The following is a 17,437-nucleotide window of genomic DNA, read 5'->3' as shown; positions in this document are numbered from 1 at the left end:
AAATGACGCGTTATTTGACTCCCTGGAGGGTCTCTTTGCTGTGTTTAGTCACACTCTACACCGAAGGCGTCGTGCCCAATTCTTCTGCTATTGACGTCCTCTCGTTCATCACAGCGGGTCTGTTCCCACTAGATGCCGCCGATAAGCAATGGGAGGAGCATTACTTGCCGACAATTTCAGAGCTTGAAAAATGTCTCTCTCGCCATGAGTCCTCTGTTCCTGGGCGCACGCTCTGGGACCTGTTTCTGAAGAACCTCTGGTCCATCGACTCGCTGGATGCGCTGGAATCTTTCTTCGGCGTGGTTATCCCGTCGCTCCTGGCTAAATCACGCGACGAGCTGATCCATGACAGGGATAATGGGATTGCACCGGTGGCAGATGATCGCATGCGCTTGTCCAGGAGCTCGCCGCTTGGCGCGTTTGTGCGGAGAGCTTATCTTGAATATACGCGGCTGCAGTTTCACGATGCTGTGAAGCTCTGGACGGGATTTGTCAAATACCGTCTACCCACATACAGCTATTGGAGTCGCAGACATCGTGAAGCTGAGGAAGTCGCCGTTGATGTCAATCTCCGCGCCCTGGGGCTGGATTCAACCAGCCACCTTTCACAGGTGGTGTATGGTAACATCGAAGATGATGAAGATGGGGAGGGAGCGGTCAGTGTCAGGGATGCAGAGCGACTAATCGAGTTCCAAGTTGGCGAACTGCAAAGTATGCGATTCTTTTCCGGCCTTGTCATGCCCATGTGCTAACGGACACAGGAATGGGAAGCAGAGTTCCAGATGGAATGAGGGCCCAGCTGAAACGCATCATGACCTCAGAATCTTCAGTCCCAGTAATGATGTATTACCTGGAGTACGTTGTTGTATACATCATCTTTGGTGTATCTTGTGATTGACAAAATGCCAGATATCTTGACGCCTGGAGGGCTGGAGACTATACCTCAGCGTTCGACAACCTCCACCGCTACTTCGACTACACCATGCATGCGAATTTCGACCGAAGTGCATATCAATTTGCTCTTCTGAACCTGGCCATCATGCAAGCAGATTTTGAGTGTTTCAGTGAAGCTATCTCAGCCGTGCAAGAGGCCGTAGCAATTGCCCGCGAGTCCCATGATATGAACTGCCTGAACTTCTGCATGAGCTGGCTGTACCACTTTGGCAAGTCTTTCCCAGAGCAGATGCGGGAAGTCCAGAATAGCGGTATGCTGGGTAATGAAAAAGAGGGCCTTGCTTTCCTCAAGGCCAAGTCTAAGGAGACTGACATGTGGTCTCTCATGAGTACCACGTTACTTAGCGAAGCTAAGTTAGAGATGCAACAAGTAAGGATTCCTGCTTCCCTTTGGCAAGATTGATGCTAATGATAAACAGGGAGAGAGTCTTGCATCGATTGTCGAATGCTTCGTGCGAGCATCCCACATCAACGTGACAAAGGGCGTTGCGACTCCCCTAGGTGCATACATGCTGCTACAGGGTTCCATGTATGCCAGGATAGGTATGCACTATGTACATAGTGATTGCGATGGCGCTAATACAGCTGACAGGAGCTACTCACCTTTCTTGGCTGAACACCGAGATATTCCGCGAGTGCTATTCGGAGGGCCAACCTCACGATGACTTTGTCAAGATCACATTCCGAAATTGCCAAATAGTATGTCAGCTGTCTTTGGCCGTATATGACAGAAATGCTGATACATCACCTACAGTTGACACAGAAAGGCAATTACAAGGAAGCTTTCACACGGATGAACAAGATCGACCCAGAGAAACTCCGAGCTTTCAGCTATAACAACACCTGGACTTTCCTTTCAGGACTACTGCAATTGCGACGACAAATCTGTCGGTAAGTACCGCATACTACATTGCTTACAGATCCATTCCTAACAACCTACAGCGACGACAAGGTGGCCGTCGAACATATTCTATCCCAACTCCAAGCAGTGCAACTCCGTGACTTCGACATGCGCCTACTTCTAGCCTTCTATTCAATCGAATTCACCATGCGTCAAGGCGACTACGGTCGCGCCCTGAGAATGGTCGAGCAAGCCGCGCACTCCATGCAACCAGAGAACTTCGACGTCCACTCCCAAATCAAGCTCCTCTGTTTAAAAGCACAAATCCTCGGCAAATCCGGCCAACCACAACGCGGCTTCTCCCTCGCCATGCGTGCAGCCCATATCGCACATCGCTCAAAAGTCCTCGCCGACCTCTGGGAAGCCATCTGCACACTAGCGACGGTGCTACTGAGTCTCCGTGAATTCGAAGCCACGGGCGAGCTAGTCGAGAGCATCATGCCCCAGATCCTGGAGTTGGAGAATTACGGCCTCGTCGCGCAGGCGTATTCGCTTCTCGTGGACGCGAATATGGGTATGGCGGGTGAGTTGTGGAGCTTGCAGGGCCGGGAGTCGACGTCTGCGAGGAAGGAGTATATTAACCGTGCTCTTGGGTACATCGACTCGGCGTATGATCATTTCGAGGAAATTGAGGATATCAAGGGCCAGACGGAGATGATGGCTAAGAAGGCTACTGTTATGCACCTTACGGGGGATCCGGTATTGGCTAATGATTATGCTGCCAAGTATTTGGATCTGCGGAGACGAACGGGAACATGAATACCTCACAGAAAGAATAATATACATTTACAAAGTTGCCTTATCGTAATCCAAGCAGATGGCTGTTTATAAATCTAGTCAGCAAAGAGGTCTACCTACTGGGACTCGACAGACCCTGTTACCGAGTTAGCTACTGCGCTGTACACTCGATCTGAGCTGCTGGGTATGTCTCACTTTGTTCGAGGCATACGTCCATATGTACTTGTACTTCTACATATGTACATATGTAGTTTCCTTGGCGGTTGAGGTGCACTTCAACACGGACGCTTACGGGCACGGGCCTTTGCGGCTGACACCGGCCCTAATCAAAATAACGCCTGTCACCCAGAGCTGGGACTCTGAGTCTTGTTTACATTAAGTCTACCTGTCAGGGACCACCTTACATTCACCCGTGAACTATAACCAAGTTCTAGCAACATCCTCCATAGTATTGTTGAAGATCGAAGTATGATGCTCTTGTTTCAGCCCCTCGTTATCCTCTTCTCAGGCCTCATCTTGACAGTCAACGGAGCCGAAAAGACAAATTATATGATCAACCCCGTTTACATCAACGGAAAAAGCCCCGTTTGGACATTGGGTGACCAGAAAGTGATTGCATGGAAGACAGACCTACCAGTATTCAATGTATCAATATGGCAGCAAAGTCCATTGGGGGAAAGCGCCTACAGTCGAGGCAACGTATTTGGTATGCCAGAAGGGAACCGACAAGAAACCGCAAAACTAACAAGAGCCAGCCCAAATCAACGAACAGGATCATATATCAAACTTCACATGGACTGTCCAGCTCTACGGTTATGACCTGGATTATTCACCCACGTTCTTCTTCTGGGTCAACCCGTCTGGACCAAACAGTTTCCCCTCGGCCTATTTCAACATAACCAGAAGATCAACATCGTCCCCGGCAAGCCCAACTGATTCAACTTCGGCATCTTCATCCGCTTCCCCTAATACTCCCGCCAGCTCGACGGATCAATCCCCAGCACTCACAACGACGGCAAAGCTTGCACTTGGACTCGGTGTCGGGATAGGCGTCCCTATACTACTCGCATTGGCCGCACTGGTTTGGTTGAGAGCTAGGCAGTTAAAAGCCACGCAGCAGGCTGCAGCTAGCACAGGTCTTTCTCATGGGACGGGAATGCATCAACAAGGTCCAGACATGCATATAAGTGAGATACATACCGACCCGACTAGTTTCTGTCAGGAGTTACCTCAGGATGCTCGCGGGAAACCACTTCGGCCTGAATTACCGGATCAGCATTATGATTGAGCGGATATATATAAGTGGGTTGCATATCCAATCCCGAAGAATGCCGGCTTATTCTGATGACTCGATTAGATTGACAAATGTGGGAGAAGAGATCGGCAAAGAGGAGGCTTTCCCCCACAGTATCTCCGGGAAGCTTAAATGGCCGGAATTTACTTGTTTCTATGTTGTAGGGCTACAGCGATGTTTGTTTGTCTGTTCAAGTGATGTTCCTTGTAATCAAGTGAATGGGTACCTATAGGGTGTTCCCTATATATATAATTGTCAACATTATCAGTGTTCCTGTTCAAGACGAAGCTGCTCTCAGACGGGAGAACTCGGAGGTCTCCAATGCAGTCCTAACTATTCGCCGTACTCGTACTCCCGACTCGGAATGCGGGGACAAGCAGTGGCCCATGCGCATATCAATTGCCGAGACGTCGGTTGATGTTTTCGTGTTATGCCGAGAAGATCAACTCATTCTACGTATATCCACATAGTTACGAGTAGGCTCCGCTTTCGGCCGAGAGGGTCTTCTTTGTATAGAATACGGAGGTTCAGAGCCCGTTAGAACAATAGAGATAGATGGATTGTGTATAGATATATAGAAGCTATTAGATATGGAGATCAATTACCCGAAATATCAGATCAACATCACCAGATCAAAGCCCCCACAACTCGGAGTTGAGACAGCCGACGAGACCTTTTCGGAATAAAACCGGAGTTGGAACTCTATCAGCCATACTGGAAGCCCTAATTTCGGAGTTCAATCGCGATAAGCTATACTCAATCTATAATACTAATCTATAATACTAATCTATAATAGCTTGACAGTCAAAACCATTATTTCTCACTTCAACATACACCTTGCAGACTCAATTCCATTCATATCCCAATCCCACACAATGCTGAAACTCCCACCAACCCCAACCTCCCTAGAAAACATACAAAACCAACACCCCAACACCAAAAGCTCAATGAAAACCAACAGAAACCTCCCAACCTCCCCACTCATATCACAAAACCCAACCCCCAAACCAACCCAACCAAACCCCGAACCCGCAGCCCCTCCCTTCCGCAGCGTCTCCGCCTGCAACAGATGCCGTCTCCGCAAACACCGCTGCGACCAACGCCTCCCTCGCTGCGAATCATGCGAGAAAGCCAACGTCCGCTGCGTGGGATACGACCCCCTCACCAAACAAGAAGTCCCACGCAGCTACGTAGCCTTCCTAGAAAGCCGCGTGAACTATCTCAACCAAGTCCTCCTCGACCACGGCATAAGGTTCAAGCCCGCCATCGCCTACGACGAGGAAGAGACATTGAAGATGGAAGCCGGACAGGTACCGTTTGAGTCTCTGGGACTGAGGAAGAGCGCATTGCCAACGCAGAACCAGACGCAGACGCAGACGCAGACGCAGACGGGGATGGGGATGGGGACGGGGGCGCGCACGTCCCGGAAGAGGAAATCGCACGACTCCATCCCGGCCAGACAGGCCAAGCGCTTGGCGCAGTTAAACGTCCTTCTTACGGAGTTGTTGACGGACGGCTGTGAACATCGGCAATGTTCGCATAGGCCGGATTATGCTGCGGGTAGACATGTGCCGGAGGACCCGATTGAACAGAGACTTCCTTGGTCGCCGCGGAGCTTTGATTCCGTTGATCATAGTGATAATCGCACGACGAGGTCTGAGTCTGTGTCGTCGCATGAGCCGTATCAATATCCCAGGATGGGTTCTGGGTATGGGTCGTCTCTGTTTGGTGCGAAGAGTATTTTGGGACCGGATCATGGACAGGAAGTACATGATGTGAAGGGACAGTCTGAGTTTGAGCTTGATTTGGTAAATTTTGAGTCTGGGATAGCCAATGCCAGGTCCATTGTTGGAGGTGGTAAATTGGGGAATACTGATGTTCGACATTTGAATCTGAGTCGGGCTTCGTCCGAGGAGAGTCGTTCTAGTCCTGAGCCCAAGTTTGATATTGCTGCTGATCTTCTTCGGGGGCGGAGGGAGAGGGAGAGGGTTAATTATGATTTATTGGATGAATTCCTGGTCGATTGGGCCGAGTGACTGTTTTCTTCCCTGTCGGAGTGGATGTATATACGAAATTTAATTATTACCCAAATAGACATGATTGGAATATAGTATGTCGAAGAAAATATAAAAAGTATTCATTCTGTCCAAGGCTAAATCCCATCAAACATTCATAATCATTATCATCAGCACAATACAAAAAATACAAAAATGTGAACGCAATGTCAATCTATATACCGAACATGCTCTCTCAACTCTCCAGCTATACAGTGATCTCCGTTACCGTGGAGATACCGGTACCCATGGAGCTCTTGAAAGTGTCGACCTCGACACCGTAGTTCACATATTGATCCCGGGTGGCAGCGACGTCCTCAGGGATACTATGCTTCGCAGGCCAGATTTCATGACCCACAGCTTCCTCTTTGGCGAAGTGATCCGTGACGACCTCACGCACAGTCTTCTGGAAATGAAGCGGACCCTGCTCCATCCTGGGATGAAGCTGGCCGTTGACAAAGACACCAGCGTTGAGGTTCTTCTGCGAGTGCACGCACAGGTACTTATCCTCAGACATGATCCGTTTGTACATGTCACTGATGAGGTTGAAGGCCTCGTCGGTGGCGTCCTTGTGGCGGTAGACTTCATAGCGCATCACACATTGCGTGGGGCTGATAGGGGTGAAGCGCTGCATGAAGAAGAAGTTGGGACTAGGTATTGATGTTAGTATTGATATAGTCTGTTGATAGGGAATATGATATACTCACGAGATATTGAACGAAGCGTTAGGCCAGAAATAGGTCGTCGCAATGCGGAAGCCCTTTGCAATCTGGTCTGGACGCGGGGCGCCGTAGTGCTGGATGTGACCAGCCTTAGTCTCGACATAGTAGGAGTTGAGGTCGGCGATAGTGGGGATATCGGGGTGAGCGACTTGGCAGTGGTAGCACTCATTGTAGTTGTCTGCTAGGATCTTCCAGTTGAAATCGCCCTCCATATCCCAAGTGTGATCGAAGACGTAGTCCTCGAAGTTGTAGTGCTGGAACCGGGGCTGCTCGTCGACGCCTTCGAAGTCGTCTTTCCATGCGACTTCGGGGGTTTCGCTGGCGTCCAGGTTCACCCAGACGAATCCGTTTCGGTCGATGTGCACATGCGCGGGGAAGAGATCTTCATTGCGGAAAGCGGTGATGTTTCCATTGCTGTCTTTCGCGACGACGAACTCGAAACCCGCGGCGTCGTAGCGAACACAGTCGCCGGTGTTGGGGACTCGGTGCTTGTGTGTAGTGAGAAGCCATTTCCGGGAGAAGATGGCTCGACGCTCGAGCTCGTACATGTCTTGCGAGGTGTACCAGTTGGCGGGTAGGGCACGGGTAGACGTAGACTTCTTCTCCTCCTTCGCTGGAGTAGCGGTAGCGGAGGTACCGAAATAATTCCTCAGGAAGGACATTGTGACGAATTAGAATGAGAATATCTTTCTAATTGGATAGTTGAGAAGATTTGAGACTGAAGATTCAGCTGTGATATTTGCTTTGGTTGCTATGGAACTAAACCTGAAGCCGGCGACGTTTACCCTTCTAAATAGCCATCGCTATCACAGCCAATTCATAAACCACGGAGCTTGAAACAGTCCATCCGATGTAGAATCCGGATCTGGGCCTTTCGAAACCGAGTCCCATGACATATTTGGAGGCTCATTGTCTTCAGATGGTCATTCTCAGCGGGAGATATACCTGGACACCGATCAGGTGACCGGTAGACAGCAAACCGGACCGAGTGGCTTGAAGCCTATCAAGGACACCTCCCATCAAAACGGGGCACTTTGCGTCCTGGAATGTGTCCAGGTGGCAAGACGGGCAGCTGATGACGCCCCGAACCGTCAACGGTTCGGGGTAAAACCGACCCACGCCGGTTTACACGCACCTTAAAAGGAAGTGTCGCCAAGATGATGGGGTTGGAAACCCGGGGTATGTGGAGAGAGAGAGCTGCTATAAGACCTTTCAAATCCAACGGAGATACCCATGTGGCAAGATAGAATTCATTTCCGGCATCACCGGTGTTAGACAAATTGTCATGAGAACAGGGGTATACTTTGAAGGTTGGCTTTTGCGACGTTTTTAAGGCAAACCAATATTGTCTGCCATTTTGTTGATCGTCAGAATAGAGGTTCCTTGATCGAACCTGGTTGATTCACTATAACAGTAGGATTCAGAAAGGGGAAGACTCAATCAGAAGGCGTCGGAGAAAAAAATAAGACGTACTTTGTCAATGAGAGAGGGGTGACCGAGGAACATTTAAATGGCCCGTCTGAGCTAGTAACGAACCCTTGTCCTTTGTCAGTGAATACATGTATAGGTATGTTGTAGGAAAATCCCAGTTATTATTTGTCTCGACTCTGAAAATTCCAATAAGTTCGCATCAAGCTTTCCATTATCTCTGCATAAGCATATGTAGTCCAAGCAACGTCATGAAAACAGCGGTGACCCTGATCGCCAGCTTCGATCATACATCGAATGAACATGTCTGATAAAGTGCCAGGTCGAAAACGCTGTGGCGATCAATGATACTAGATAAATGATCAAGCGAGGAGGTGAAGGCAAATATACATTGACACGGCAGATGGGGGAGATCAGGCCTCAATGCAGAAAATTAATAGTCCGTACAACATACGAGGGTTATGGGCAAATGCACTTCGCAGATAACCCAACCCGCGTCGGTCCGAAATTAAATCGGCGCTTAGAGATGATTGGAGAGGGATCGACATGTAGGTACGGAATACTTGTGATTGTATGCACTATTTATGTGTATGCACGGAGTACTCCGTTCTCCGTCCTCCGTACACAGCCCGGGCGATAGGTCATTTTCTTTGTTTTTGTTTTCAAATTCAACATATGTATTTCATGTACTCCGTATAAGACCATTATGCAATGCAGTAAAGTACATTGTACACCTGAAAGTCACATCTCAAAAGCTTAACGCCAGTCGGCAAGTAGATAGGTACATATGACAATAAAAAAAAAAAGGATCAGAATTCAAGCGTGTGACACGTTAGCTATACAGACAGCTATGCAGAGAGATTTCCAAAAAAATCCTGGGAAATCATAATTAGAACATAAACGAGTAGACAAATACCAAGATCGTGGCTACGGTGGCAACCGTGTTTTGGATTTCAAACCAAGCGGCCTGGCCACCGAAGGCGATCTTTTTACTCTGCTTCGTAGGATGCGCGACACCAGTCTTGGGGTCCCGCGTCAGCAGGTCCTCGCGGTCTGGCATGGAGGGTGGGTCGATCGCATACGAGACCGGGGTCCACAGCGAAGTGCAGATGAAAAGGAAGGTAAGAGGGGGCCAGAAAGCGTGCGTGATGAGGCAGAGGATGATATCTCTGAAGCTACTGTTCTTAGCGAAGCAGCGGTAGGAGGAGATGACGACGGCGACGAGGGTGACATAGACGAAGGCAAGGTGGAAGCTGGCCATGTAGTTGAGCAGGATCACGCGCAGGCGGACGAACATGTTCTTGGACTTCTTTGGGTCGCGTTCATTCAGAGTTGAGCCCAGAGAACCCGTGGGCTTGAAGGCTTGGGTTTGACCACCCAGCCAGGTGGGCAGGAAGAAGGAGCGCACAATGCAGAGAGCGATGTAGGGCGACATCCAGAGTTGGTAGCGGGAGCCTCGTTGACCGGTGTGGTAGCCGGCTGGGATGAACAGGGCCATTTCACAGAGACGGTTGGAGATGGTTGCGGCGAAGCAGGCCCAGATCAGCCAGCGGAGTTGCTCTTCGGTCGCGAAGGCGACGAGGCGCTTGCCCCACAAGAGGATGATCGGAATAGCAAAGAGGGAAGCGGTCAGCAGGAGGGTGTAGACACTAAGAGTTGCATAGAGGAAACCGGAGAAGCGTTGGGCAAAGGACATCTGTCGGACAGCGTCACCCCAGAGGCAGAACTTCAGCTTGACCGCTGTGTCGACGGTTCCAATTGCCCATCGCGTACGCTGCTTGAGATGTCCACCAAAGTCTTCCGGCACGGTACCAAATTGAAGAGGCTCGTGGATGTATGCGGTTCTCCATCCTTTGCCAAGCATGAGTGTCGAGGTCGCGACATCTTCAGCCAAGGAACCAAGCGGGAAGTTGCCAATCTCTTCGAGAGCCTCGCGTCGAACCACGTAACCAGACCCAGTGCACCAAGCCACACCGAGTGCATCCTTGATCGGCTCAATTACATGCACGAAGAAATCCAGACTCTGGGCCAGCGGGTCGGATGCAGGGGTGTTGTAGAAAAGTTGCGGCGGGCATGCAAGGGCCATCTTGGGATCCACCAGCAAGTGGGGAAGAATTGCACGAAGCCAATCTTGTTCGGGAATCTGCGGATTGTCAGTCAGTATACAAATTGAAATTTCAATAAAGCTTGCATAATTGTAAACTTACCATATCAGCATCCAGGGCGGCCATGAACTGGCCAGCACCACCAGGCAAAAGGTTGACTTGCTCCAGACCATAGTTCAGGTTACCGGCCTTGAAGTGGTGGGGCTTTCCGGGGATCTTTTCACGGGCCATGTAAATAACGTTAGGGTGGTTCATAGCGAGTTGATTGCAGGCAGCCTCGAGAGTGGCCGACTTGGCGTCGTCCAGGATGATGATCCTCATCTGGTCGCGGGGGTAGTCCTGGTCACATGCACCACGAACGGTATCGAGAACAACTTCATCATCCTCTCCACAGCAAGTAATAAACACATCCACCGTAGGACATTCATTACCGGTCAATCTCAGCTTGGCACGGCCTCTTTTCTTCAAAGCCATCATAGTCCAGCAGTTGTGCATGAGGGAGGGAATCGCAACAGCGATTTCAATGGCCACAAACACCCAAGCTCCAGCATATGAGACCCCAGCAACATTTTGAGCCATAATAATGCAGGCAATTCTCAGACCAAGGTAGAACATGTAGATTCCGGTGTTGGCAAATGTGAGAAATGGTACTAGGAAGAACACCCATCTCTTCCATCCTTTCCATATCTCTGCGTCATCGCGGTTATGAATGCGAGCAATCGATCCAGATTTGACCCAATCCTTTTCAAATGACGGAGGAGCAGGCGAGGTCACTAAGGGAGCAAGACTCTGATGGCTTTCTTGCACTCCGTGGTTCTGGTACTGTACGGGAAAAACTGGTTAGGGCTGTGATCTATACCGGACAAAGAGAACAAAGAAAGCATTGCACTAACTAGAGTTGGTGAAGCCGATCGGGAATCATACGGCGTCCGTGAGTCCCAAGACGAGTTGTGAAAGGAATCAGAGTGACCCGACATTCGAGCGGCGGGTTGAAGCCAAACAGGTTGGCCGTACTCATCGGTAGGGAAATGACCTGGTCTGACTGGAGTAAGAGGCCTTGGGGAGACTGGTGAGGGCGAGAAAGGCTCTGGGTGTTCGAAGCTGTTGTTTTGATGGTAGCCTCGATAGGTATCCAGCTCTACCTTTTCGTCCTGATCGTCATGACCATAACGTCTATCCATTTTGACAAGAAACCTTGAAAGGTTATAGATTATGTAAAGTCAAAGATGAGGAATGCGGGAATCTTGAAAACGGTGAAAACGAATGTGATCAGCCCGAAGAGCTGGAATGGAAGGATGGAAGAGAAAAAAAGGTCTCACATTCCTAGTATTTTAGGGTACCGGGACCGGCGATCTCGAAGGGACCAGATGGTTAAGCCCTGGGGCTAGTGCACGCCAAGTACCCGATGTATCGCCGCTTTGAGCCGGAGCAAAAATAGATTTCAAGGATTTTTTCTTTTTTCTTTTTTTTTTCAATGTAATGTTTCACTTCTAAAGTGGTTTCTTACGCAATATTGTCTGACTGCAGTACTTTTTGGTTGCATCCAGCGGGTCTTGTGTTCCTTTTGGTTCTTTTTTTTCATTTCTATTTGTATATTTCAGTACTATTACCATGTTTCCATTTTCATCTTTTAATTTGCCACCATATTAAACCAATCATAATGTATTAATTACATTATGTGGTTCTGTACCTGAGTTCTGGGACCTGAGCTCTGTAGATCTGTACCTGATCTGTACCTGAACCAGTAATCTATGTAAATTTACTACTGTACAATGTATGTGTATGAGCACACCATTACCACGCTAACCTTGGAAAGAACCCCACTCTGGGCTCTTTTCTTATCTACAAGATTCTAATGGTCAACGCTTAGCTCTCTTTCCCGATCGCCCTAAAACATGCTAACCCGATGCATCGCTCCAATCCACCCGATCATCCACATCTTTCGTAGGATGTGATACCGAGAATTTCACCGTTGCTAATTCGCTGCTCAACTTGCTGGTCCCTTTTCCCTCCTTTGTCTCATTTCCGATCATTTCCACTTTGCTATCATTTACTTTTTTGGTTTTTGCGTTATACTACGGCTCTCACTTTTGGTCATGGTCTTCGGAATAGGACTACTGGTCAACGCGGTCCTTGTGGCCATCCCAGTCGGGGGAAGCGTTGGAGCTCTCTTAGGCATTGACGCCCACCGAGCAGCTACGGGTCAGAAGCCTCTGTTCACCGGAGGAAACAATGACGATGGCATCGGCACTGGCACTGGCGGCGACAGTACTGGCGGCGGTGGCGGTCATGACACCATCACGAACAACGGCGTGCAGCACACCCAGTACTGCGAGCTTTCTTATGGAATCACTCCACCGTCGAAAACTGAACAATACACCTGTGAGTACCCTCGAACCAGCACAGATGTTCTTGACCTCTTGACCCTTGGACGACGACTAACCGAGACTATAGTGAATCCCAATCAATGGGGTGTAAAAGAAGACACAACAGGAAACGGACTTTGCATGAACGTACGCATGGAACATACCCGTCTGCAATCTTACTCAACGGCATACTAATACGGCTTCTTGACTTAGATCACGACGTTGGTCAATCAAACATATGCACCCCAGACCGCTCCCGAATTCTCCATCACCTGGCAATTCGACCCTGGCCCTCAGACTGCGCCCGTCCACGGATACCCCAATATTCGCGTCGACGATGTGTTGCCAAAGGAGATGAACAAGATCTCCCAGGTGGATCTTGATCTACATTGGACATATGGATTGGGTGATACTCCCGCCGAGTCAACGGATGTACAAACGTTGAAGAATGAAAACCTTGCCACAAACGTCGCCATTGACATGTTCTTGGATGCCGATGCCGACAAATCTAAGAGTGCAAGTGAGGCGAAATTCGAGGTCATGGTTTGGTTCTGGATGTCAAACGAGGAGGCCCAGCCCCTTGGCTGGGGAAACCAGGAATTACCAGGACCTTGGACGGAACTACGTTGTGAGTTGAGAATTGAGCTTGTACCTGACATCTCCCGGCATACGCTAACCTGTCTTTAATTAGCACGCTGTACACCGGCAAAAATGAGCAGGGGCAGTATGTTTTGTCCTGGGTTCCGGAGACGATCACCGAGAGGTTCACTGGAGACATTTATCCTCTCATCACCGATCTGTACAACTTTGGAGGAAGTGACTACCCAGCTAAAGAGGACTACCTTGGCAGTCTCAGTTTCGGAACAGAAGTCTACTCCGTGGACAAAAATGTCACATTCTGGGCCGAGCAGTACAAGATCGACATCAAGAGCTGAGGATGACGTGGGTATATATTGTATGATTATGAGCATTATTTTTGGGTTTTTTCTTCGCATCGATACACATCAAGCGTTACACATCATGTCAGTTCTGAAATTTCATCTTCATCTTCATTCTTTCATATTCGATACTTAAGCCCGGCTACTCTGGGTCTTGTCAACCATTTCCCAAGGAGTCAACACCTAAAATCAAGAACGAATCATCATGCTCTTCCAAGTTCCTTTCAATTTATGAATCTGGTCATTCAAAATAACCTGGTATTACTGTCCCAAAGTTAGCTACCAATGGGGACGCATACCAGGTTCGGCCAGTCTCCGGGATCGTGATTTCTCCGCAAAATGAGGCAGCAGACGCAGAGATGCACATATGACACGATCAGGCGAGAGATAATTGTCGCGTCTTTCATAATCAAGGCTTGCACCCAGCTGAGAATGACAACATATGAGAAAAGTAAGGAGAATATCCCCAAGCAATGGATGATTACTTTCATATTGATACTGGGCCAGCCCTTAATAATTGCAACCAGCTTCACATCCCACACGAGCTTCAAGCCGCTCAAGCTCTCAAACGGAGAATTTACGCTCAATTGATACAAAAGCCTAGTGATGAAGTATTCGATCATGGAGTTCAATCCAACACAAGACAGATTGGGGCTCCGACTCCTTTCGTGTACATCCAAAGGACATATCACACCTAGAGAAAAGCTGGTCGTCAAACTAGGTACCATGATCCCAGTCTTTGGCTGCCTTCCATTCTTCACCAAATACCTTGACCAGCAGGCGATCACCAATGCCTACGTATCGTATGTCGACTGTACTCCCGGTGTAGCAGACAATCCCGGTACGCATACCCCATAATAGGGGAATGAAAGAAGACCTCAATCTACATAGCAACGAATTGAACTACATAAGAGCGGTATTTTGTGCCTCGTATTACACCTCCATGATACCAGCCTGCTACTGGCTTACGCGCACGCGAATAAACATTGCGTTGCCGACCCTGGGAATTGGAACGAAACCGGTAACGGGACTCTTCACATTCGGACATTCGGCTGTGCCTGGGCGCGGAATCTGAGTACGATATACGCAATGCGCTTCTGATCGAGATCTACGAATCTTGCTCCTTCACTGGCGTCATCTATGTCATCGGGTCATCGTACAAGCCCGGCGAGATGACGTGTCGGGTTGCGCTTTTCTTTGTCTCCACTTGGGACTATGTTTGCGGGCTACATGCAGGCTGCTGCTTATATGGGTTTCAATGGGAGGCATGGATTGTCTGGGTGGAGGTACTTGACTCTAATTATATATGGAAGAGTTCTTGTTACTGACCCGTTGGGAGATGGTCGTTCGTCATTTTCATTATTATCCACAATTCCTATTTGCATTGTGTAAGCCATATCCTACGTCGAGGTCATTAACTTGTTCATTCATCTAACAAAGAACAGATATTTCATTTTCCCGGATGTTCCTCGCCGCTGAAAACCACAGCCCTAAGAGCGAACCGCGCACGATATTGCAAACATTCGCCTGAAAGGTCTAACAATGCCAAGTGAACTAAAAGTCTCCCGGGCCATCCTCAAGCGAGTCTTCAAATGATGGCATTGGTATATCTTTGTCGTGCATTTGACCTTGATGGACCAGAATTTCACGCCATACTCGGCACACTTTTGCCTATATCTCAAAGCTAAACCAGGCATCTACTCCGTCTCACGGGTGAACACCTTGCCCACAATCCCAACGGCACTGTCCGCCGTAGTCGCGCTAGTAGCGGGTGTTACCGCCGATCGTCTGCGAAATTTCTGGATTCGTTTAGTGGCGAGTATTCCCGTCCTGATTGGTGTTATTCTGCTTGCTGTCTACGGAGTATAATGTTGGGGAAACGGGCGACTGGTGGGGTTTATTCTCACTGGATTCGATGGCGGTATGTGGGTTCTAAATACATTCATCCGGGCTGGACTTTATTTGTTATTTGCCATGTAAATGGCATGTTGACTCTCATTTCAACAGCTAGTCCGCTCAGTATGGGTTGGGCAACTATCACCATCGCCAAGGATGCCGAGGAACGCGCTACCGTCGCGGCAAACATGAATGCGCTCGGCCAGGCCATGGCAGTGTGGGATACAGATCTTTTGGTATCCGGCTATTTCTGCCCTGAACTTTCGAACGGGATTTATCTCGAATCTGGTCACTATTGTCGCACAATTCCTGAGTATCGAATTGACTCATGACACGCGAGCTCAAAACAGCTCCGAGCTAGAAACCCATAACATGCGATCTTATTGGATCTTATAGGGTTGTTGAGCCGTTCAAGTGCCGAAGCTAATCAAAAAACGTGGTGAAAACGTGGCGATCCGACGAAAGTTTTGCATTTGCCGTTTGGAATGTCTTGGCATCAAGCACGACATCTGGGGGACCCACTCTTCAATTTAATTTTTCAAGATATATCTTCTTAACATCCTTGTTCTTTCTTTTTGTATATTGTTCTACTATTGTATATAAGGAAGGGACTCTTGAGGGCATACATACATCATGGCCCCTCACGTCGAGTCAGAAGTTACTTCTGAGCAGGCCCATGACTCTCAGACTGTCACCCGGTCTCGGTCATCATGGTATCGCTCCATTCCCTTCCAGATTGCCGTTGCTAGTGGTGTCTCGTTCACCGCTCCTGGAATGTGGGATGCGCTGAACAACCTCGGAGCAGGTGGTGCGGCGGAACCCTATGCTGTTTCCGCGGCGAACGCTCTGGTTTACGGATTATTTGCTGTTGTTTGTATCGCCGCTGGTGCAATCAACAACCGTATCGGTCTTCGGTACGGTCTGGTTCTCGGTGCGATCGGTTACCCGATCTACGGTGCCGGTCTGTACACTAATAACTATCACCCTACCACATGGTTCATGCTCTTCGGCTCCGCGCTGTGTGGTATTTCAGCTGGATTTTTCTGGGCTGCCGAGGCCGCTATTATCATTGGTTATCCCAGTCCCAAGGAGCGCGCTTTCTACATTGCTGTCTGGCAGACCGCCAAGTCTTCAGGTCCGATTGTCGGCGGTGCAATCAGTCTGGGACTGAATGCACAAGGCTCCCAAAAGGGAACAGTCAGCGCCGCGACTTACATCGTCTTCATTGTCATCATGTGTCTCGGTCTGCCGATTTCACTCCTACTCAGTCCCGCCGAGAAGGTCCAGCGCAAGGATCACTCTCTTGTGGTTGTGGACAAGAAAGCAACTTGGGCCAAGGAATTCCAGGCTGTCTTTTCTCTGATCTTCACTCGCCGTGTCCTCCTTCTCCTCCCGGCCTTCTTCATCAGCTACTTCTACAACGGCTTCCAGAGCACCTGGCTGACCACCTACTTCACCGTCCGATCTCGCGCATTCTCGTCTTTCCTCACCAACTTCGCCGGAATCGCATCTTCATTCATCATGGCGCTGCTGCTTGATCGCCAATCCATTTTCATCAAGACCCGTGCCAGAATTGCCTTCTGCTCCATCGCTACTCTGACCATCGGCACGTGGATTTGGGCTACCATCCTACAGAAACAGTACTACGACGCACCCGAGGCCCCATTGTTCGACTGGTTTACCAGCGACTTCAACAAGGCGTACGCGCTTGTCTTCTTCTGGACCTTCAGTGGTCTCGCCTTCCAGCAGTTCCTCTACTGGTTGGTTGGCCAGTACAGCACTGACATCTCATCATTGTCCTACCACTGCGGAATCCTCCGTGGATTCGAGGCTCTGGGACAAACCGTTGCATGGGCCATGCAAACCGAAGGTGGTGCCAACCACTTCGTCAGCATCGGTCTCAACTTTGGAATCACGGTTCTTGCCCTCGTCCCCACGTGGATTGTTCTCTCTGAGTTGGAACAAAGCCACGAGGTGCAGATCACCGCGGAGGACGTCGATCCCAAGACAGTCGAGTCAACAGCTTGAACTATGAACTCGT

The 17,437-nt window shown here is 49.3% G+C and overlaps 9 protein-coding genes across 9 annotated transcripts; 7 read left to right on the top strand and 2 right to left on the bottom strand.

The window, feature by feature from the left end:
* Positions 1 to 2: 2 nt before the first annotated feature.
* N7525_009170 (putative anaphase-promoting complex subunit Apc5) lies at positions 3 to 2,614 on the top strand (the record flags this gene model as incomplete). The annotated part of the gene is made up of 7 exons (XM_061214626.1): positions 3 to 711; positions 762 to 855; positions 910 to 1,324; positions 1,374 to 1,497; positions 1,547 to 1,653; positions 1,709 to 1,845; positions 1,897 to 2,614. 7 exons carry the CDS (start codon positions 3 to 5, stop codon positions 2,612 to 2,614), a joined length of 2,304 nt encoding a protein of 767 aa, XP_061069057.1.
* Positions 2,615 to 4,762: 2,148 nt separating this feature from the next.
* Positions 4,763 to 5,923, top strand: N7525_009169 (uncharacterized protein; the record flags this gene model as incomplete). Its single annotated transcript, XM_002563214.2, has 1 exon — positions 4,763 to 5,923. One exon carries the CDS (start codon positions 4,763 to 4,765, stop codon positions 5,921 to 5,923), a length of 1,161 nt encoding a protein of 386 aa, XP_002563260.2.
* A 226-nt stretch (positions 5,924 to 6,149) lies between these two features.
* On the bottom strand, positions 6,150 to 7,325 carry N7525_009168 (RHO alpha subunit C-terminal catalytic domain-containing protein; the record flags this gene model as incomplete). The annotated part of the gene is made up of 2 exons (XM_002563213.1): positions 6,150 to 6,591; positions 6,649 to 7,325. The coding sequence occupies 2 exons, from the start codon at positions 7,323 to 7,325 to the stop codon at positions 6,150 to 6,152; spliced, it is 1,119 nt and encodes a 372-aa protein (XP_002563259.1).
* A 1,655-nt stretch (positions 7,326 to 8,980) lies between these two features.
* On the bottom strand, positions 8,981 to 11,377 carry N7525_009167 (glycosyltransferase family 2 protein; the record flags this gene model as incomplete). Its single annotated transcript, XM_002563212.1, has 3 exons — positions 8,981 to 10,234; positions 10,299 to 11,018; positions 11,090 to 11,377. 3 exons carry the CDS (start codon positions 11,375 to 11,377, stop codon positions 8,981 to 8,983), a joined length of 2,262 nt encoding a protein of 753 aa, XP_002563258.1.
* A 915-nt stretch (positions 11,378 to 12,292) lies between these two features.
* N7525_009166 (glycoside hydrolase family 12 protein) lies at positions 12,293 to 13,497 on the top strand (the record flags this gene model as incomplete). Its single annotated transcript, XM_061214625.1, has 4 exons — positions 12,293 to 12,578; positions 12,651 to 12,709; positions 12,776 to 13,194; positions 13,254 to 13,497. The coding sequence occupies 4 exons, from the start codon at positions 12,293 to 12,295 to the stop codon at positions 13,495 to 13,497; spliced, it is 1,008 nt and encodes a 335-aa protein (XP_061069056.1).
* A 624-nt stretch (positions 13,498 to 14,121) lies between these two features.
* On the top strand, positions 14,122 to 14,575 carry N7525_009165 (Major facilitator superfamily domain general substrate transporter; the record flags this gene model as incomplete). Its single annotated transcript, XM_061214624.1, has 2 exons — positions 14,122 to 14,303; positions 14,362 to 14,575. The coding sequence occupies 2 exons, from the start codon at positions 14,122 to 14,124 to the stop codon at positions 14,573 to 14,575; spliced, it is 396 nt and encodes a 131-aa protein (XP_061069055.1).
* Positions 14,576 to 14,715: 140 nt separating this feature from the next.
* N7525_009164 (Major facilitator superfamily domain general substrate transporter) lies at positions 14,716 to 15,031 on the top strand (the record flags this gene model as incomplete). Its single annotated transcript, XM_061214623.1, has 2 exons — positions 14,716 to 14,888; positions 14,941 to 15,031. 2 exons carry the CDS (start codon positions 14,716 to 14,718, stop codon positions 15,029 to 15,031), a joined length of 264 nt encoding a protein of 87 aa, XP_061069054.1.
* A 490-nt stretch (positions 15,032 to 15,521) lies between these two features.
* On the top strand, positions 15,522 to 15,728 carry N7525_009163 (uncharacterized protein; the record flags this gene model as incomplete). Its single annotated transcript, XM_061214622.1, has 1 exon — positions 15,522 to 15,728. The coding sequence occupies one exon, from the start codon at positions 15,522 to 15,524 to the stop codon at positions 15,726 to 15,728; it is 207 nt and encodes a 68-aa protein (XP_061069053.1).
* A 301-nt stretch (positions 15,729 to 16,029) lies between these two features.
* On the top strand, positions 16,030 to 17,424 carry N7525_009162 (uncharacterized protein; the record flags this gene model as incomplete). The annotated part of the gene is made up of 1 exon (XM_002563210.1): positions 16,030 to 17,424. The coding sequence occupies one exon, from the start codon at positions 16,030 to 16,032 to the stop codon at positions 17,422 to 17,424; it is 1,395 nt and encodes a 464-aa protein (XP_002563256.1).
* Positions 17,425 to 17,437: the final 13 nt, after the last annotated feature.

Source organism: Penicillium rubens (genome assembly GCF_028828025.1).
Source record: "Penicillium rubens strain IBT 27055 chromosome Unknown utg000003l_segment0_segment0, whole genome shotgun sequence".
NCBI lineage: Eukaryota > Fungi > Ascomycota > Eurotiomycetes > Eurotiales > Aspergillaceae > Penicillium > Penicillium rubens.
Note: the sequence above shows the minus strand (reverse complement) of the source record. Positions and strands in the feature narration are given on the sequence as shown.